At 41.4% G+C, this 22,377-nt stretch overlaps 1 protein-coding gene across 2 annotated transcripts in view; it reads left to right on the top strand.

The window, feature by feature from the left end:
• The window catches only part of Vcl (vinculin), a 98,646-nt gene that overhangs the window by 31,383 nt on the left and 44,886 nt on the right, over positions 1 to 22,377 (top strand). For both annotated transcript variants that reach the window (XM_036199385.1, XM_036199386.1), the window contains exons 2-6: positions 328 to 398; positions 16,193 to 16,343; positions 16,835 to 16,943; positions 19,103 to 19,225; positions 20,653 to 20,813. In XM_036199385.1, coding sequence (XP_036055278.1) covers positions 328 to 398; positions 16,193 to 16,343; positions 16,835 to 16,943; positions 19,103 to 19,225; positions 20,653 to 20,813 — 615 coding nt within the window. The remainder of the gene's footprint in view (positions 1 to 327; positions 399 to 16,192; positions 16,344 to 16,834; positions 16,944 to 19,102; positions 19,226 to 20,652; positions 20,814 to 22,377) is intronic.

The raw sequence follows: 22,377 nt of genomic DNA, 5'->3' as shown, positions 1-22,377 counted from the left end.
CTTCTGTATCCATCTCCTAAGTATTGGGTTTATAGCTGTGCACCACCATGCCTGGTTTGATTGATCTTAATAATTGAAAATACAAAAATTATGATGTAGATTATGGAGGGTTTTTTGTTGTGGTGGTGTTGTTTTGACTGATACTGTTTGTCCAGGCAGGCCTCAAACTGGTAACAGTCTTGCCTCAGCCTCTTGAGTGATGGATGGGATTGCAGGTGTATGCTGCCATACCTGGACTCATCATGTTAAAGTGTGTTTGAGACATGTGTAAGTGCAATGTACTGACAGTCTGAGAACTTATGCTTGACTCATGTCTTCCTCTTGTAGGTCGGGAAAGAGACAGTTCAGACCACCGAGGACCAGATTTTGAAGAGAGACATGCCACCAGCCTTTATTAAGTGAGTAACTAAAGCATTTGTTACTAAGCAGAATGATACTTTTGTCAGAAAAATAAATTGATTCCAAGAGCTACTTCTGGTGTGTGTGTGTGTGTGTGTGTGTGTGTGTGTGTGTGTGTGTGTGTCTGTGTGTGTCTGTGTCTGTGTGTGTCTTCATGCACATGTGTTCATGTGTATGTGGAAGTCAAAAATAAAAGAAATCCTAAAGAAAAGAGACCCCCCCCATTTTTGTTTTTTTTTTTTTTTCATGAATGACCCTTGGTGGTACCTAGAGGAGCAATAATTAATCCTTTCTCCTGCTGTGCTTGCATAAACTTTTTTTCAGAGTAGCTCCATAGCCCTATTTGATGAGGAGACTGTGAATCAATAAATATGGAAGGCAGGATAGAATTAGAAAGTCATCATTGTATATATTTCAGTGAAACAGTTGCTCCTGTAAGGTTATCAGAGGCTGAAGCCCAGAGGTTTGAACCTTTATTGAACCAGGAGACAAAACCCTCGTTCTCCATGAGAATATGAGAAAGCCAGTGTGTTTATATGATCAACTGAAAAATGCTGAGCAGTTTATTTAAAAAGTATGTCACGGGGCTGGGGATTTAGCTCAGTGGGCAGAGTGCTTGAAAATACACTAAAATTTAAAACAGTATGGGCTATGTTTTTCTTGCTTTTCTTTAGGATGTAAGGAAGCAGAAAATAGATGTCTTGGCTTGAAGGGGAAGGGACAGAAGGAAACAGATGGAAGCAATTAATTACATCCTTGGAATTGTTGAGTAGGACACTCTTTGGGGCTGTTTGGTTGATGTTTGGTTGTTTCCAGGGCATTACTGACCTAAGCTTCCTTTGTAGTCTGCGGTTTGTGGATCTGAATAGTGGCTGCTTCTTAGGTAGCACAAGGAAGGAACTAAGTTTTAGAAGTTGACTGTTAGCTTCACTTTCTAGAGCGTGAGGATGCCAAGGCAGCAGAAGACAAAGCTGCTCTGCCAGGGGTAGGCTCCTACATTTTGTCTGTATTTAAAGAGCTTTCAGGGGAGGATATGCCATTTCAGGGTTTGGAGTAAGTCTCAAAATCAAATCACTGGCTTATGTGACTGTCAATTCAGGGACTATTGAAAAGTGAGTTTAATATTAGTTAAAAGTGACACACAGGCTGAGCACTTCCGGTTTAAAAAAAAAGATTCCATCCCTAAAAAACAAACAATAAAACCCTTAAGAGAAGCACTATTTCTGATCTCAAGCATTTTAGATATGGATACTCGACCTGGGTTTAAATTGTAATTGACATTGAGGGACTTGCAGTGCCCAGGACATTCCTTTCTGTAAAAGCACCATTTTAAAGGCTGAGTGTGGTGGCAAGCATACTTCATCTCAGCATTCAGGAGGCAGAGGCAGGTGGGTGAGTTTGGGGTCGGTCTGGTCTATATAGCGAATTCTGGGACAGCCAGGGCTACATAGTGAGACCCTGTTTCAGAAAAAACAAAACCAGAGCAAACCCAAAAAGCAAAGACATTTTCGTACAGAACAAGATTTGCACGACACAGCAAGTCTTTCTTATGGGTGGAACAAGTTACCTGGTCTCTGACTGCATTAGAAAATAAGCTCGGGGTTGGGAATTTAGCTCAGTGGTAGGGCGCTTGCCTAGCAAGCGTAAGGCCCTGGGTTCGGTCCTCAACTCTGGTTAAAAAAAAAAAAAAAAGAAAAAGAAAAGAAAAGAAGCTCACCATTCACCAAGTTTACCCAAGACTGGACTCATAGCCACACTGCTACACAAGGCTGTACAGCTGCCGTAGGAATTGTCCTGGGCCTCATAAACTTCAGGAGGGTCGCAGCCGTGGTGTGCTATTGAAATATTAGATCAGCTCTTGAGAAGTCACCTGCCCTTTAGAAACTGTCAGCAGGAATGGCAGCTCTTTCATTCCATGTTACAGTTTTATTTTCATCAGTCATCAGCAGCAGCTGAGCATTAATTAATATTTATATGTGACTGATTGATTGATTAGTGGTTTAGACACACTCACTGGTTAATTATTGATTGCCTTCTATTTGTCTAGCATGCTCTTTGCTACAGAGAATAGCAGTTCTTACCAGTATATAGTGAAAAATCCCCTATGAAAGATATAAGTAGTTTATTAATAATAAAAAACCCACAAAATTTACCAATAACTGTACTTAAAAAATATTGAGGGCTAGAGAGATGGCTTAGCAGGTTAAAGCACTGGCTGCTCTTCTTCTTTTTTTAAAATGGTGGAGGTGGCAGGGAAGGAAGTCTAGTGAGGAAGGTTGGGCCCAGGGATGATGGTCCTTGAAAGCCTGGCTGGGGAAGTTAGTGCTGGCAGAGAAGAAGCTTTGCAGTTTTTGAGCCACAGGATGACAGCATGAAAGTGGTTTTTCTGTAAGATTCATAGCCCGATTCAGAGTGGATACTAAGTGTCAGTGCTAAAATGAAGGAGAATACGTTGTGGATACTAAGTGTCAGTGCTAAAATGAAGGAGAATACGTTGTGTGTCAAACTGGCCAGATTCACTTTTTGTCAGTGTGGACTTGCCTCACGCTGACTCTTTAGAGGTGAGAAATGTTTATGGTACATTGTTTGAATCTGCCTTGTGTTTTAGTCAGGGTTTCTGTCACTGCAAGGAAACACCATGACCAAAAAGCGAGTTGGGGAGGAGAGGGTCTATTCAGTTTACACTTCTACATCACAGGCCTAAGGAAGTCAGGACAGATACTCAGACAGGGCAGGAACCTGGAGGCAGGAGCTGGTCCAGAGGCCATAGAGGAGTGCTGCTTACTGACTTACTCTCCATGGCTTGCTCAGCCTGCTTTCTAATAGAATCCAGGACCACCAGCCCAGGGATGGCTCCACTCACAGTGGGTGACGTCATCCCCCATTGATCACTAATTAAGAAAACGCCTTACAGCTGGATCTTTTTTTTTTTTTTTTTAGCTGTGGATCGAACCCAGAGCCTTGTGCTTGCTAGGCAAGTGCTCTACCACTGAGCTAAATCTCCAACCTTACAGCTGGATCTTATGGAAGCTTTTCTCAATTGATTATCCCTTCTTTCAGATAACTCATTTTATGTGTCAAGTAGACATAAGACCAGCCAGCACACCTTGGGAGAAAATGCCTTGGTAGAATACAGTAGAACACATTTTTTTTTTTTTTTTTAGTTTTTTGAGACATTGTTTTATGGTGTAGCCCCAGCTGTCCTGGAACTTGAACTCATTTGTAGACCAGACTGGCCTCAAGCTCATGGAGATCCACCTCTGCCTCCCAAGTTCACTCCTATTTCTGCAGTAGAACAGAAACAGAAGGAAGTCAGTCTTGGGCCTTGTCTAAGGCTGCTTAGTGCCCCAGTGTTCTTGGGGCATCACTGCGGTCTGTGTATGAACTCCAGTGTTCTCGGGGCATCACTGTGGTCTGTGTATGAACTCCCCGAAAGGAGCAGAGTGCACATTCTCTGCTGGCAGGCAAATGCTGCCGCACTGGAACTGGGAACTGTCAGCTTCTGCCTCATTGCTTCTCCGAACAGCCTGTTGGTAACCGTCAAAGCTTGGATTGATTTTCCAGCTTGGATTGTCTTTGAAACATACTGGGACGTCTGGGCCTGCTGAATAAAACAAGTTGTGTGAGAGTGCTCTGTGCTCCACGCATTCATCATGTTTCCTACAAGAAGCACTTTGTTTTCATCCTTAAACTCTTATCAGCTGGCATAATTTTGACACCTACCTGTAAGATTTTAACATAGTTTGTATTAATGTACAAAGAATACATTATAAAGTGGTTAAAACATACGTAGATCTAGTTTAGGTTTTTTTGACCCAAGGTAAATAAATAGTGTTTTGTTTTATATTACCAGCACTTATATTTAGATTTTCTTTTCTTTTGATCTTGAGAACCCAAACAAAACTGTCTTGTAATTTGTATTTTTAAACCCACTTGTTGGTTAAAGTGCATAGAATCATTGATTTCCTTAGAATTATTTTTTCTCGTGGTATTCACTCCCACCTGTTCGCCTGTGGCTACTGTGTGCTCTGATGTTTCAGGCTTTGTTTGTTTTTAAACTTGAGATTTTTGTCATCTTTTCCATTTCTATTATAAGAAGACTTTTGTCTCTTCAGCTGGATGACCAAGTTTTGTGAGGTAATCATTCATGTCTGCCAGCTGCCTCACTGCATTTTTGACCCAGAGCAAGCACTCTAATTTTAAATAGCTCCCCTGGACTGCTGTTTTGGACCGACTCCCTTAAAAATAATTTGTGAAGCTTTCAGTCTTCTCAGTAGTAAGCAGAGTTGTCCTATTTAACTTGTACACAGGTTCTAAAGAGGTAGACATGGGTTAAATCTTTGGTTTACTTTACCCCAGATGATTGAGAAATGAGCAAATAAAACATTAGGCATGTGTTCTGTTTCCATTGTCTACAGAATAATCAAAAGATTGAAAAGATCTCAGAGGGCCCAGAAGCTCACATGTATTTACTGGGATGTGTATACATATATTATCATGTAATTCTCAGAATACCAATGTTGATATCTGCCCATTTAAAATCAGCTCTCACTTTTGAGGTGGGGTCTAATGTGGACTAGGTTAACTTTGAGTTGGATATGAATCCTGATCCTGAGGTTGCAGGTACGTACCACCAGTAAGAAACCCATTTTATAGATAAAATGACTGATCTTTGACAAACTGACTCACTCAAGATCACACCGTTACTTATTGCAGATTTCATGGTTTCTAAGGGTATGTTCATTTTACTCTCTGACATTCCAGAGCTAGGGTGACCCAGCTTTGGACAATACCCTTGTTTTGTTCTGAGAGGCAGGGTCTTACTGTGTAGCCCTGGCTAGCTTAGAACTTGCTATGTAGCTATGTAGGCCAGGCTAGTTTTACATTTAAATTCACTTGCCCCTACTTCCCGAGTTCAGGGATTAAAGTTGTGCACCACTTTCAAAAGATTACGATTTATTCTTTTCCTAAGTGTTTCAAAAAGAAAAGAAAAGAAAAGAAAAGAAAAAAGTACAGATGTAACTTGTGATGTATTTTGCTATCTTAATTCTTGTTTATTATTTGTGTGCATGTGTGTAGTATATGGTATAGTGTGAGTTCAGGCATGTGTTTGCCATGGTGGGTGTGAGGTCAGAGGACAGTTTCAGGTCTTGCTTTCCTCTGCCTTACTGAGGCAGAGTCTCCTTTGTTTCTGACCTGCTGCTGCTCTTGTGAGTTTGGGGTGATTCTTCAGATAGCTGCAAGCTGCCACCTCCTCTCGCTCTTCTGGTGGGTTCCAGGGCTATAGCTCAGGCTGTCAAGCCTACCCAGCAGGTGCTGTATTGCACTCTCCATCTCCTGGCTAGTCCGTCCTGGAATTCTCTAACGGTAAAGAGTCAAAGCACTAACCTTTTAAGGATTTAAGGATCACAACTACTACTGACTAAGTGACTCATCTTACATTGAGGCCGTTGACTGCCTCAGTGTTTCCCTGGAAAATCAGGGTTGGGGGAAGTACCAGCTGTGTGAGCATAAGGAACTGAGTTGGGATCCTCAGCACCTACCTGACAGGTTGGGCAGAGTGGTATGTACCTGTAATCCCAACACTGGGGGCAGAAGGTGGGGACTGGAGAGTCTGGGTGGCCTACCGGCTGGGTAGCCAAGCAAGTTGAATATGGTTGAGAAAGACACTCACATGATGGTTTCTGGCTTCTCTCTCTCTCTCTCTCTCTCTCTCTCTCTCTCTCTCTCTCTCACATACACACACACACACACACACGCACAGGCACAGGCACAGGCACAGGCACACTCATGCATGCATATACACATATGGAATAAATTAAACAAATAAAACAAAAAGCAAATAGAAACACTAAAAACATTCAGGTACATTCCTTTAATTATTACCTTGACTTTTCCAATATAGGTCTAGCTTTAGATTAAGAAATTCATTCTCGCTGGGCGGTGGTGGCGCACACCTGTAATCCCAGCACTTGGGAGGCAGAGCCAGGTGGATCTCTGTGAGTTCGAGGCCAGCCTGGTCTACAAAGTGAGATCCAGGACAGGCACCAAAACACCAGAAAAACCCTGTCTCCAAAAAACAAAAAAACAAAAAAAAAAAAGAAAGAAATTCATTCTCGGTTGGGGATTTAGCTCAGTGGTAGAGCAAGGCCCTGGGTTCGGTCCTCAGCTCTGGCAAAAAAAAAAAAAAAAAAGAAGAAAAAATTCATTCTCAAAGTTTAAAGTTTGTATGTTTGTTTTTCTTGGAATTGTTTAAAATTTTTACTGTTCTTCCCATAGTAGAACCAAAGGAACTCTGTGAAAACAGCTCCATTTCTCAAATTCCGTGTATGAAGTGGTTGTTATTTAATCTACTTCATTTTGTTTATGAGGCAGCCCAGACTCAAGCAAACACTAAATAAAAATATGCTGTCATGGGTTCTTTGTGTGTGTTAAAGTCATAGAGGCTAAAGGTATAATTCAGCAGAAGAATAGAATGACTGTCTATTACATCATAAGCCTCTGGGTTTGATCCTCAGCACAACAAAATAGGTCTTACCATGCACAGAAAATATAGACTGGAGGAGAAAAATAGCTGTCGTACAGTTTTTAAAGTAATTGGGTTTGTTTGAAGAAATCAAGAAAAAATTTCGAGACTTTTCAGGAAGCTAACCATCACCAAACTCTACCTTACCTTTCCATACATTTTATATCTTCTTCTATCAGAGAGTATTCTCACAAAGAGGGAGACTGTGTCTTAGCACACACCTTACAGTCAGACAGCCCTGGGTTAGGACCCTCTGCCATTCCTGCACTGAGCTACTTTCAACAAGTTCCTGAGCTTGAGTATCTCCTAGGTTCTGTTAGTGATGTGTTATTTATTACCTTTTTTAGAATTACTGCTGTGATGTTATCCGAACGACTCCAGACTTTTTTTTTTTAAGTCTACACTACAGTTATTGGTAGTTGTTTTTGTAAGTGAAAGTATTCCCTCATTGTATTTGTTCCATTACATTTTGTGTATAGGCATTTAAATTCCTACATTATTGGTTACATGATGCTGCAGAATAGTGACTATCAACTTTTTTTTTTTTTTTTGTTTGTTTGTTTTTTGTTTTTTGAGACAGGGTTTCTCTGTAGCTTTAGAGCCTGTCCTGGACTAGCTCTGTAGACCAGGCTGGCCTTGAACTCACAGAGATCCACCTGCCTCTGCCTCCCGAGTGCTGGGATTACAGGTGTGCGCCACCACTGCCCAGCTACTATCAATATTTTTTCCATCAAAAGGACCTTCAAATAATGAGACTTTAACTACTAATTAAAAGAATGTATTAGAACAAGAAGATAATATGAGTTTAGTTATATTTAAAAATAATTTTTACATTACAGTAGCATCAGCATACATTTGAAAAAGACCGGTACTTGTAAAACACACTTGCTTGTATGTTCAGCCTGTCTCTACTCTGACCCTGACTTGAGACAGAAAAGGACTGTAAGAAAGAGTCCATGACCTGTGGGTCACAGAGTTGTTCGTGGAACCTTGCGAGGGTTAGCGTCTCTTCTCTGGGCCCTGATGGCGGCACAGGGCTGGAGGAGGAGAGGGAGAGTGGAAGAGAAGACATGACGTGTTAAGGATTCAAAGGGATGACTCACATGATTTCAAATGAGCTGTTTCCCAACACTTGGACACACGGCCTGGATGGCTGGAATGCTCAGAATGGTCCTATTCCAGCATTCCCTTTCCTCTTGTGTTATCTCTTGGGGAAGCCAAAACTGGCTGCAGTCTTCGTTGATCTCATCTGCAAGAAAAGAAGTGTGTGTGTGTGTGTGTGTGTGTGTGTGTGTGTTTGAGAAAGAAAGATTTAGCTTTCTTGTTCTAATGCAAATACTCTATCAAAGAAGGGTTCATTTGCTGTTGCTTTATACAAGAGTTTTGATAGTTTTCAGTGTCCTTACTGCTCTTTCAGAGGACCCAAATTCAGTTCTCAGCATCAATGTTAGGTGGCTCACAACTGCCTGTAACTCCAGCTCTTAAGGGCTATGACACCAGCTTCTGTCTCTGCAGGTACTTATATACATGAAGCATTCACTCACATACTCATTAATGAATTAAAAAAAAAGCCAGCAACCTTACCTCTTAGCTTTATTGTGGTTTTTGACAAAATTTTCATTTTGGGTGTACACATGCAGCTTGGCCTTGCTAAGAATGAGAAGGGGGCTGGAGAACTGGCTCAGAGGTTAAGAGTGTGTACTTCTCTTCCAGAGGACCCGAGTCAGTTTCAGTAGTGTGTCAGACAGCTCATAATCACCTACAGTTCCTGTTCCAGGGGATTTGACTCCATATGTACCCACATGCACATATATACATCATTAAAATCAATCTTAAAAGAATGAGGAAGCTGCTTTGTATTGTAAGAGTTGAGACAGGGAAAGGGGTATTTTATGGATTTTATGTGTGAGGATTGTAAAAGATTTTACAATTAGAGCTCAAGGTTGGAACAACACGTTTCAGTATCATCGTGGGGCATGCAATAGGGTGAGCTGGGGCTGTACACTTGCTACTTGAGTTAGATTAAAGTATGTCTCTTTTTGTACTCTGTGTTCCCTACTCCCTTCTAAAAACTGCTACTGTGCCTGTGGCCTTCACTCAGGTTTCTAGATGACTAATGGCTGTGGATCCCTGACCTTTCAAAATGGCAACTCCAGGATGCAAGGCATATTAGCTATTATTGGGATGCTACACATGAGTGAGTCTGTTCCTGTTGTTTTAAAATACAGTTTGAAGTCATGCCTTGTGCTATACTCCTCTAATCCCAGCCCTCTGGAGGAGAGAGAGAGAGAGAGAGAGAGAGAGAGAGAGAGAGAGAGAGAGAGAGAGAGAGAGAGAGAGAGAGAGAGAGAGGAGAGAGAGAGGAGAGAGAGACAGATCTACTTGAAAAAACTTGAAGAAATACTGTGAAGAGAATCATTTTTATGAATAGAGCTGAGTATGATACTTAGCACTCATTGGGAAAAAAAAACAACAAAAAAAAAACAAAACAAAGCAAACAAACAGCTTAAGCTTAAACATCTCAATTAGTGATATTAAAATCACCAAGAACTAAGAAACTTAGAACCTTCTTTTACACTATTTTACATGCTAAGAATTCCATAAAATTGTCACTGGTCCGTTTGATCTAAATCACAAACATTGGTCTGTTGTTAGTTGTTTTTTGCCTTTTTTGGGGGGTCCACCACCCAGCTGCTAAATAAATCCTACACGGATGCTTATTCCTAATTATGAATGCCCGGCCTTAGCTTGGCTTGTTTCTTGCCAGCTTTCCTTAACTTAACTTATCTCATCTAACTTTTGCCTCTGGGCTTTTCCTGTCCTCTTACTTCTGTATATCTTGCTGGTGGTATAGCTGGGTGGCTAGCACCTGATGTCCTCCTCCTTCTCTGGCTCCTCCTCGATTGCCCTTTCCAGATTTCTCCTTCTATATGTTCTCTCTGCCTGCCAGCCCCACCTATCCTTTCTCCTGCTTTGCCATTGGCTATTCAGCTCTTTATTAGACCATCAGGTGTTTTAGACAGGCGCAGCAACACAGCTTCACAGAGTTAAACAAATATAGCACAAACAAAAGCGCACCTTAAAATAAAATTTCCCAACATTGGTCCTTGAGGCTGAAGGCTCCAAGGCAGAGAAGCCTCAACTTGTACTAGTTGATTAAGTTATCTAAGTGAATATTATTAGGATGTAGTCAGGATATAAGATTATCTGGAAAACTGATCCTATTCCTAGTCAGTCCCTAGAATTTAGTTTTCTATTTCAAAGTAGAAGATCACTTCAAGAGGCCAGGCAGATAGAGTGCTTAAATAAAAATCACATTTTCTACTGACCTGATGGGCTCCTCCTGTTTCTGATTGCTGGTAATCATAGCGGGATTTGTTTGGCTTTTATAAATGCCATTAAATTTTAATGTACTGACCAGATATTTTATTGTAGTAAAAAAATGATGCAGTGTCTGCTGTGCCTGTCATTTTATCCACAAGAGATCTGCTAGTGGAGAATCAATGTGACTCTTGGCAAACCTTTTCCATTACAGTTTCCCATCCTGCCAGGTTTTCTCCCCTTAAGTTAGTCCTAGCATTTAAAATGCTTTTTTTTTTTTTTTTTTTTTTTTTTTTTAAAGTTGAAAATCACATCCAGGAACTGGATCTCTGATTAGATGTAGCTCAGGAACTGCACCCTGTGATGCCTGTGTTTATTTTCTGTAACTTCATCAAGGACCAGGTTCCCTGGAAGTAAAATCAAGTTTGGGACTAGTTCATGATTTCTTGCTCGGTATGGTGATCACAAATGCCTGCAGTCCCATCAAAGGAGAGGCTGAGACTGGAGAATCATGAGTTCAAGGCCAGCCTGGGTTACAGCAGGGCTAGCATGGACTACAAAGTAAAACTCTCTCAAAGAATGCAAAATAAATAAATAGTCAAAGATTTCTCTGGCTCAAATGACTCTGTTTTCTTTGGTAAAAATGTATTCATCAAATCGTTACTGAGCACTTATTATTTGTCTGGTGTTGACACTCTGTGAGTACATTAATTGTTAAGGCGAATGAGGTTTTTATTTTGTTGGGCTGATTTACAGTATTCTGAGAGAAAAACTGAGAAAGTATGGTCAATTCCATGGGAACATAAGACACCTGTAGATTTGAGAGACAAGTGACGATTACCTGAAGGAAGAGACATTTAAAACAGAGCACAAGACCAGGGTGGTGGTAGGGGTGGGGTGGTGGTGGTGGTGGTGGTGGTGGTGGTGGTGGTGGTGGTGGTGGTGGTGATGGTGGTGGAGGAGGAGGAGGAGGAGGTGGTGGTGATAGTGGTGGTGGTGATGATGATGGTGATGGTGGTGGTGGTGGTGGTGGTGATGGTGGTGGTGGTGGTGGTGGTGGTGGTGGTGATGATGGTGGTGGTGGTGGTAGTGATAGTGGTGGTGGTGATGATGGTGGTGGTGGTGATGGTGGTGATGGTGGTGATGATGATAGTGATGGTGGTGATGGTGGTGGTGGTAGTGGTGATTGTGGTGGGGTAGTGGTGTCAAATAAAATCAAAGAAAGGAGGAAGACAAGTACATGAGACAGGTAAGGGCCATATAAACAGTCTTGAGTTAGTGGTTTTCAGTGAATGATTGGCTATTCCTATAGTACTTATGGAAGCATTCTCTTCAAAGTTTTTGACTTTTCATTTAAATATTTTATTTAAGACATAACCATTTCATTTACTTTTGTATGTGGGAATGAGTGCCGAGGCACACATGTGGAGATCAGGACAACTTCGTAGGGTTGGTTCTCCTTCTACCGAGTAGGTCCTAGCTTGGCAGTAAGGGAGGGCCTTTACCCACTCAGACATCTCCCACCTAAATGAATTAATTTTGAGACAGGGTCTTTAGTATGTAGCTCTGGCTGCCTTATCTGGGATTTACCAAGTCGACCGGGCAGGGATTAAAGTTGTGTGCTACCACATCCAACAAACTTTTTTTTTTTTTTGAGAAGGTTCTCCTACTTGGCCTGGCGCTCACTGATTCTGTTAGGTTGTCTGGCCAGTGAGATGTCTCCTTCCCCAGTGCTGGGGTTAGAGACATACACCACTGTGCCTGGCCTTTAAATGGGTTATAGGGATGCGAACTTAGATGTTCATGCATGCTTGAATGGTAAGTACTTTACCAACTGAGTCAGCTCTCCAGCCCCTCATTTAAATATTGTAAAATTGTTGCTGGGCAGTGATGGTACATGCCTTTAATCCCTTAATCCCAGCATTTGGGAGGCAGAGGCAGGCAGATCTCAGTGAGTTGGAGGCCAGCCTGGTCAGTTCCAGGACAGCCAAGGCTATGCAGAGAGATTGTCCTGAAAAACCATAAATAAACAAATAAATAATTTAAAGGTGTAAATTTAATAAATTAGAAAGTATGCATTTTCTCCCATAATGTATACTACGTACGTGTGTGTGATATATTTACATCTTAAATGTATTTTGATGCACATTTCACGTTTATACTCATTGATAGAGCCAGACCTTATTGCCTGTCTGGTGGGCCAGATTGGGTCCAGCAAGGCTGATCTCACATTCTGCCTCAGCTTCCCCAGTGCTGAGGTTTTGAATGTGTACTACTGGCTTTCAGGCTTAATTTTTTTGAGACAGGGTTTCTCTGTGTAGTTTTGGTGCCTGTCCAGCATGTCGCCCTGTAGCCCAGGCTGGCCTTGAGATCCACCTGGCTCTGCCTCTGAGCACTGGGATTAAAGGCCTGGGCCACCACTGCCCAGCCAGGCTTATGTTTTTAAGATTTGAAGTTACTTCTTTTTTTTTTCAGTTACCTTTTACAGATGTTTAAGAAAATGAAACATTGTGTTTACTCACATTGTCTGACTTCTAATCAGCTTTCATCTGGGGCCATTTCCTTCTTACTCAAGGGCTCCCTTAGCTTTGTCATGGTGCATCTGCTGTTGCTGATCACAGTCAACTGGAAGCATGTCTCAGGAGGCATGCTGCCTTTGATTTCCAAGCTCTTTTTTTTTTTTTTTTTTGGAGCTGAGGATCGAACCCAGGGCCTTGTGCTTGCTAGGCAAGCGCTCTACCACTAAGCTAAATCCCCAACCCCAAACTGGAGATAGCTGTTAAATCCACATTTCTTCTTGGCAGTGTTAGGAATTACACCCAGGGTTTCATGCATGCTAGGCCAGTGTTACAAAGACCTTGGGTTTTAGTAGTTCTAAGATACTGCTTCCTTGACTTCTGGCTTACATTGTTTTCAGAGAGATGTCCACTGCTATTCTTCTGAATGTAAAAGTGCTATTTTTTTGGGGGGGGGGAGGGATGGTTTCTTAAAAAAAAAAGTGTTATAATGGGTTTGAAGCAACTTCACTGTGATTTTCTTAGTATAGTTTTCTTGTTTCTTTAAATTTTAAAGTTTTAATTTTTTTAATTTTATTTTTTACATTTATTTGTTTACTGCTAACCTTGTAAATACTATTTCTTCCCCCTTATCCATTGTGGTGAAAATGTGAGTTCATTTAACTTCTGCAGATGGCACTATGGCAGCCTATTAAAATTACAGTACCCACACTTTCGACTGCACATTTAGCAGATACACCCTACAAGGTAGAATTCAAGGCAATTCATTGTGGTAGGCAAATAAATGGAGAATTATTATGTAGCTGCATAAAAATGCATAATTCTTTATTTATCTTTAAAATTATTTTTAGTTTTATTTATTTATTTTTTGGTTTTTTGAGACAGGGCTTTCCTGTACAGCCCTGGCTGTCTTGGAATTCACTCTGTAGACCAGTTTAGCCTCAATCTCAGAGAGATCCACCTGCCTCTGCCTCTCAGATTCTGGGATTTAAGGCATTCACACCACTGCCCAGCAGACTAATTTATTTTAATTGTCTGCATGTATGTGCACCATGTGTGTGCCTGGTGCCCTTGGAGGTCAGAAGAAGGAATCCCTTGGAGGGGAATTATAGACAGCTGTGAGCTACCTGTGTGGGTGCTGGGAGCTGAGCCTGGGTCTTCTTCAGAAGTAGCAAGTGCTCTTGACTGCTGAGCTATCTCTTCAGCTCCCAGCCTGTGGTCATCAGATCAGGTATGGTGGTGTGTGCCTGTAATCCCAGCACTGCTTGGAAGTTGGAGGCTGGAGGAGTACAAGTTCAAAACCAACCAGGGCCAAACAGTGAGTTCAAGGCTATCCTGGAGTACATAGTGAGAGCCTGTCTCAAAGAAAAGAATACAAAAGCTGGGGATGGGGATGGGTGGGTGGGGAGGGGATTGAGGTGGTGTAGGCTTGCATAGTAGGTCTTTGTTTCTCACTGGTGTTTTTAGGTATGGCTTTATGGTACCAGTGTTTATGCCTTAACTTAGTCAAGTATGGGTTTTGCATTTGTAGTAGTGCTTTTTATGTTTTTCGTAGCTCACTTCTTTTATGTAGTTGAAATTCTCTCTATTAGTTTAATTCTCTTCCTATTAACAGTTGTCTTAGGGTTTTATTGCTGCGAAGAGACACCATGACCAAGGCAACTCTTTTAAATCAAAACATTTAATTAAGGCAGCTCGCTTACAGTTTCAGAGGTTCAGTCCATTATCATCAGGATGAGGAGCATGGCGGCATACAGGCAGATGTGGTGCTGGAGCTGAGAGTCCTACATCTATCTTGATTCACAGGCCACAGGAAGTTGACTGTCACACTGAGTGAATCTTGAGAAAAAGACCTCAAAGCCCACCCCCACGGTGACACACTTCCTCCAACAAGGCCACACCTCCTAATAGCGCCCCTCCCTTTGGGGACCATTTTCTTTCAAAGCACCACAACAATGTAACGTTGCCTTGTACTTGTGGAAATTTTTGTATTTCATTTGATCCACAAGACAATGCTTTGAGTAGGATTTTTTTTTTTGCATATGATGTTTTTAGTTTTTTCAAATGAGAATGTATAATATTGGAAAATTATTTCATTGTTAAATAATTTGTTCCTCTCTCTAAGTTACTCAGTGAAAACAGTAGATCTATTGAAATGAGAGTAGAAGAGATAATCCATTCATTCTTTTCTCTGAATGACTAGTTGAATAAATGAATGTACTTTAATAAGTAAGGTCAAGGAATATACTTGATTTATGCATTTTGAGTTTTGCTGTTGAATGAGTACTCCCCACTTCCACTACCAAATCCTTGGCTGATTTAGTGGTCTGTATTAAACTATATTAGTATTAGACTGCTAATTATTGTTTCAGTTACTAATGTCATTGATCTTTTTTTGTTGTTGTTTTGTTTATCTAGACAGGGTTTCTCTGTGGAGCTTTGCACCTTTCCTGGAACTCGCTTTGTAGCCCAGGCTGGCCTCAAACTCAACAGAGATCCACCTGCCTCTGCTTCCTGAGTGCTGGGACTAAAGGCGTGCGCCGCCACTGCCCAGCACCATTGATTATAGAGTTTTTCAAATGGCCCAAATCCACTTAGCAAGATGAGTTTAAAAAAAAAAAAAAAAAAAAAAAAAGGAATTGTATATTGCTTTGTTCTTTTTTCCAGGTCCTTTGTATTGTCTGATTATTAAATCTCACTATATGCCGGGCATGTCACATGCTTAGAAACTAGTACTTAAAGGCAAAGGCAGATGGATCTTTGAGTTCAAGGTGAATCTGGTCTATATAGTAAATTCCAGGCTAACTGGGGCCACATAGTGAGACTCTGTCTCAAAAGAATCACTACATAATACTTGGGTGCTTCATTTCCAGATGTTAGCTCTGACACTCCCACAGTGGTTTCAGTTCTTTATGTCATGTCTGTCCTGGGATGGGGAGGAGAAAGGAAACAAAAGAATTCCACCTAAAGGGCCAAATGTGCTCTAACTAAGAACACTGGGTGGTGGTGGCATTTAGTCCCAGCACTCGGGAGGCAGAGCCAGAGCTAGGCGGATCTCTGTGAGTTTGAGGCCAGCCTGGGCTACAGAGTGAGATCCAGGACAACCAGGACCGTTTCACAGAGGAACCTTGTCTCAAAAACCAAAAAAAAAAAGAAAGAAAGAAAGAAAGAAAGAAAGAAAGAAAGAAAGAAAGAAAGAAAGAAGTAGTAACAGAGAACAATTCATTCACAAGCCAAGTGCACTGAGTGAATGAACATGTGTGCTGATGTTAGCTGCATATTTTAAAATTTAAAAGACCACACCCTGTTATAAATTGGCCTTGGCTATTTACCCTATAGGGAAAAAACCCCCATAAATTCACATGTATACATTTTCTGTGTTTGCATATATTTGCTTTTGCTAAGATTTAACCTATTCTCTTCCCTCTAGGGTTGAGAATGCTTGCACCAAGCTTGTTCAGGCAGCCCAGATGCTTCAGGCTGACCCATACTCAGTTCCTGCTCGGGATTACCTCATTGATGGGTCAAGGGGAATCCTTTCTGGCACGTCAGACCTACTTCTTACCTTTGATGAGGCTGAGGTAGGTGATCGGAAGCCCACAAAGACCTCTTAGACAAAAGCCTAGTTTTAGATTTATCCTATGTGTGTGTGTTATTCGTGTATGTGTTTGTGGGTGCCCCTGAAAACCAGAAGAGGGTATCGTGTCCCTAGGGCTGGAGTTAGAGGAAGCTGTGAGCACCTGACCAGGGTCCTCCAGGAGAGCATTACATGTTCTTGACCACTTTGTTATCACTCCAGCTCCTGAAGCCTAATTTTAAAGATGATCATGGAGGTGGGTCAGCACTTGGTGAAGCTCTGCGAGTTCAAGGCCAACCTGGTTTACAAAGCAAGTTTCAGGATAGCTGGGGCTACATAAAGAAACTCTGTCTCGGAAAACGAAAACAAAAAAAGATAATAATAGAATCCCTGGATGATTTTTAGAATGCTAAAATATTAAAAAGCTGCATATCTCTAATGCCATTTCCTATGTACTGTTCACTAATTTGACTGAGTGCCTATATGTATTTTCAGGTTCGTAAAATTATTAGAGTTTGCAAAGGAATTTTGGAATATCTCACAGTGGCAGAGGTAGTGGAGACTATGGAAGATTTGGTCACTTACACAAAGAATCTTGGGCCAGGTGAGCCAAAACCATCTTTTATAGTAAAAGTCTCTATGAACTGGCTGTTTTGATTCAAGAGGAAAGGCTGCTCTTCTCTTCCTTGGAGAAAGTAGGGAATGCTGCATTGGGCTTCTCTGTGGACAGAGCTGACAGTAGCTTTCCACTGAGGAGATGTCGCTGTCCCTCAGATCTCTTACCTGCTTTCTACAAGTCCCAGCCCCATCAGAAACATTAAACCAGACTTGAATGCTGATGGGGGATGTAGGAAATGCTTTTCTGTTTCTGTAATGCCGAAGGCCGTCCTCAATCCTGGCCTCCCCTTCCACCTTCGCCAGTGTTCCTCACTGCCTGCCAACTGGCCTGCCGCTCTTCAGGACTTCCTAGCTTGCTAATCAGCTGCCTACTCTTATGGACTATGCCCTAGCCCAAGGCTGCAGAAATGTAATCAGACCTCAGGAGAGAAGAGCTGCTGTGGTTAAACCTCATTTGAAATAACTATTTAGTCATCTGAGTACTGAATATTCAAAATATCCAGATGCCAGCATTTGATCTTATAGATTAACATGACCTCAAGAGTCAATAAACTATGAATAAGATTAATGAAAAGAATAATAGGCGTTTAATTTGATGTTTCTTGCTCTGTGAATGATTTTTTAATTGAAATGTTGATGTTTATTTAACAATATCTTTCTAAGGGTGTAGTATAGTGTGTCTTTGAGCTTATCACATTTTCTGAGTTGTTACTGAAGATCACCTGGAAATGGCTTTTTTTTTTTTTTAATGGTTGTAGAGGTGTGCTAGGGGATGGCTAGGGTGTGTTTGGGAGTGTTAGAGATTAACCAAGGTTTAGTGCATGCTAGGCAATTGCTCTACCACTAAGGTATACCCCTAGCCAAGAAAGACCTGTATTTCCCATTCTCATAACACCGGAAAAAAGGTCTATGTTTTTCTCATGTGAAACCTAACAAAAATAAAGTACTCTGTGTGAAGCAGAAGCAACCTACCTTTCTGCCTCTCTTTTGTCTTGATGGTCTGTGAAACTGATTAAGAAATCCCAGGGGCCTGGGCGGTGGTGGCGCACACCTTTAATCCCAGCACTCAGGAGGCAGAGCCAGGCGGATCTCTGTGAGTTCGAGGCCAGCCTGGTCTACAGAGCGAGTTCCAGGACAGGCACCAAAACTACACAGAGAAACCCTGTCTCGAAAGACAAAACAAAACAAAACAAAAAATCCTAGGGGAAATTTGAAAATAAAAGCTTAAAACCAAAATCATTTTGCTAGCCAGTGAGATGGCTTAGCTGATAAAAGCACTTGGAGCTGAGCCTGCTGACCTGTTCCATCCCTAGGAGCCACGTGGTAGAAGGAGGGAACTGACCCCTGCAAATTGTCTCCTGACCTCTACACCAGTACTGTGGCACACGTGTGTGTCCTCACATACACAGACCTGTAAACAAATGAATGTACATTTAAAAATCACATAGGACTTTTGAATAATAAAGAAAGTAAACAAAGTGCTAGCAGATTGATTCCAAAACACCAGATGCTTAAAAAGCTGCCACCGCTGTACTTTCTATAATATTTTTATCTTGTTTCTAATTTTAAGAGTAGTACATGCTTATTTTGGACCAACTTGAAAAATTCAAAAAAATATTACCAAGGTAAGAATAAAACACAAGGCTCAGCAGATACAGAGGCGTGCTGCCCAGCCTAATGGCCTGAGTTCCATCCCCAGAACTCACATGGTAGGAGAGAAGTAACTCCCACAAGTTAACCTCTGACCTCTGTCAATAGGCACACCATGGCATATATTCTCCCAATGTACAAAATGAACGAATGCTTAAAAAACAAAAACCAAAACACACCCTGATCCAACCCAACCCACTGTCGTTAGAATTCTCTCAGAGATTCTTGCATTGCACAGTGCAGTAGCCAGATACGCAATACGAAACCTGTATACGGCATACAATGTGAACATGATGATTACATTTAGAATTTTCCTTTAATAAATTACCTTCACTGAAAGCACACCATTACAGAGAATGGTAGTATTGTTACAGTGTCGTCTTTAAATGGGTTTGGCTTTTTGTAGTAAGTAAGTCACTGTGGATTTAGGCTGAAAAGGCCAGATTCTGGTTCCTTTTACCACTCGTCCTGCATAATCTCTTTTTTGTGCCCCAGGGATGACTAAGATGGCCAAAATGATTGATGAGAGACAGCAGGAATTGACTCACCAGGAACACAGAGTGATGCTGGTGAACTCAATGAACACCGTCAAAGAGCTCCTTCCTGTTCTCATTTCAGGTACTTCCTGCTCTGATCGGAGGGTGAGGGAGCTGAGTGTTCTAACTCAGGCGGCCATTCCCCTTTGCTGCTTGCGTACAAATCCTTTACACAGGTGAAGATGAGATGTGACTGAGTGTTCATGGAACGTGTGGGCAGCAGACGAAGGCTAAGAACCCTATAGTCACCATTTTGAATGTTCTTTTGCTTTCTGCTTTCTTAATTGCCAAAAGGAACTTGCGCTTACTACGTGTCAGTATGTGCCAGTACCTCATTGTTTCTGCCTCTGTCATAGACAGGTTGTGGGTTATTTAGTTTAATTCTCAGAAGACAGTTGGATTTAAATTTCTCTGACAATGACATGTCATTGTCATCCTTCAGTACCTTCAGTTCCAGGGGCTCCAGTGCCGCCTTCTGGTCTCTGTGGACACCTGTATGCACTTGGCATACAATCACACGTTCATACACGTAAATAAAAAAATTCCTTTTTAATTAAAAAACTTTTTTGGGGTGTTTTTTTTTTTTTTTTTTTAAGATTTATTTACTCATTATGTATACAGCATGTGTGACTGCAGGCCAGAAGAGGGCACCAGATGGTTGTGCGCCACCATGTGGTTGCTGGGAATTGAACTCAGGACCTCTGGAAGAACAGTCAGTGCTCTTAACCTCTGAGCCATCTCTCCAGCCCTGGGGTGGTTGTTTTTTGATAGAAGGTTTCTCTTTTATGTAGCCCTAGTTGTCCTGGAACTCACTATGTAGAGCAGGCTGGCCTTGAACTCACAGAGATCTGCTTGTCTCTGCCTACTGAATGCTGAGATTAAGATGTGTGCCACCATGGCCTGATTAAAAAAATAAAGACAAGAAGGAAAGAAAGAAAAGAAGGAAGAAAGTCAGAGGAGACACTGATACACATCGAGAGAACTGCTGGAAGATATACCGACTTCTTTGGGGTCTACCATGGTATGGGGGCAGCAGGCCACTCACAATTTTATTGCTGTTTTTTATTCTGTCCCAGCAGATTTGCAGTGGCTAGAGGCCATGGTGTATCAGGATGATAATGACTGAGAAAGATATTAAGTACTTTTTGATTGTAGATTATCTGTGTGTATTAAGTTAGTTCCCTAATAACATGGTGCCGCTCTTTTTACATCTTGAATTCGCTTTACAATGAAAGTTGCTGATGCTGGAACTTGATCAGCAGATTTCCAGTGTTTGTTTTATATGTTCTTTTTAAGACATTAAAAGATCAGAATACATGTACAAAGTATGAAAACATCACCTGTGAACATTGCTAAGCAACAAGATTCAATTTCAGGCCGATGAGATGGTTCAGACTGTCTGGGACCCACACAGATGGTAGAAGAAGGGAATTGACCCTCACTTCCTACCTCTGACCTCCACATCATTTTTTAAAACATCAATTTCTGATCTTTTGTTCATTTTTATAGCTATGAAGATTTTTGTTACAACCAAAAACTCAAAAAACCAAGGAATAGAAGAAGCTTTGAAAAATCGAAATTTCACTGTAGAAAAAATGAGTGCTGAAATTAATGAGATCATTCGTGTATTACAACTCACTTCTTGGGATGAAGATGCCTGGGCCAGCAAGGTAAGTCTTACTTGAAGAGAAATAATAATAAAGAATTCAAATTCTGCACTCCTGGGGTTTTGATTGCCGTCTGTCTTAATTTTTATCTTGTAACTGTGGATGCCTAAGAATACACAGTTATTATGGAAATAGTTTCTTGCTCATTTGTTTTATGGGTTCCTTGTCACCTTTATATATTTCCTGTGTTCCAAGGTGGACTATATAGGTATAAAGGATGGCTTGGTAGAAGGCTGAGGTGTGTAGCCTCCCTTCAGGCTTATTTCTCATTGGTTGGGCTGGTAGAAGACTTGGGATACCATACTTCCCTGGGTGGGATCATCATTTTTTATGGGGTGCTTGTTGCCAGGTGACTTGAGAAAGACAAAGAATATGCCTATAATTATGCACTTGATGGAAGACTTGTCCTTAGCCAACCCTTGATTAAGAGGACTGTACAGAGGAAGCTCTCAGGGTTTTTAGATGTATTGCTTGATGATTTCTGTTAATTAAAATATTGGTCTCCTTAATTTGCTGTCTAGTTTATAGATTCCTTTGCCTTCTGTAGAAACTCTCTGTAGACTCCAAAAGGAGTCCATTGATGTGGATTCCTTTTAGAGCCTGTGGGTAGTCTTTTGGAGTCATTGACACTCTGGTCTGGGGGAGCCAAGTCATTTTGCTTTTTACTTGCCTTAGAGAAGCCCAGGATGCAGGCAGTGTGGGGAACACCCCACTTCCTGGGTCTGGCTTTCCCATGTATGACCCAAATGCTGTCACCTAGGTCTCCCAGCTGGTTGTTAACAGACAAAGTGACTTTATAATTTGGCTTCCATTGAGTAGTTCTTAGAGCTGTTTTCTTCCAGGACCATATAAGGTAAGGTCAAATTTGGGGCTGAACCTCAATCTCTAGTCCTCCCTCCCGCTGCTCAGAAAGCTAGTTTAGCTATGCATGTCAATTAGTTTATTTTGAAATATAGATTATTTACAGAGGTGTTTCCTCATTGGTAGTATGTTCTTTAACTGCTTCTAAAAATGTACTTTAAGTTTTTATGATAAAACCATCTTAAGTCTCAGATATTTGATTTAATTTTGCTTGATAACTTTCACTTCCCAATGACTTCTTTGTGCATCTTTTTTTTGTTGTTGTTGTTCTCTTGTTTGTTTTATTCTTTTTCTCGAGCTTAGAAGGTAAGCTTTCTCTTGCCCTTCAGTTTCATTTTTGCTTAAAAAGAGAAAAAGCATGTCTGTGAGGTTTTCTTGTGCTGTGTGCCGTGTCTCATTTTGTGTGCCGGTGTGTAACACTGTGCTCGGATATGTGTCAGGAAATGATTTAATGTGCAATTCTGGGCTCTGTTGGGCAGACTGACTTTGGCTCTTATTAAATTGGTATTTTTGGGTGGGCGGGACAAAACAGAAAAGATGGCTGTGGCATACCAGGCTTTCTGTATTTGGTAGGTACTTTTGTCTCTTTGAGAAGGCCCCTAAGAACACTTTCTGCCTATCCTATCCCAATGACCTCATTTGAAGGGCGCGTTTCCCTAGGGAGCTGGGTTTGTTACCTGTGGATCCAGCTCTGGGAAAGAAGACT

Source organism: Onychomys torridus, chromosome 9, assembly GCF_903995425.1.
Source record: "Onychomys torridus chromosome 9, mOncTor1.1, whole genome shotgun sequence".
NCBI classification, from domain to species: domain Eukaryota; kingdom Metazoa; phylum Chordata; class Mammalia; order Rodentia; family Cricetidae; genus Onychomys; species Onychomys torridus.
Note: the sequence above shows the minus strand (reverse complement) of the source record. Positions and strands in the feature narration are given on the sequence as shown.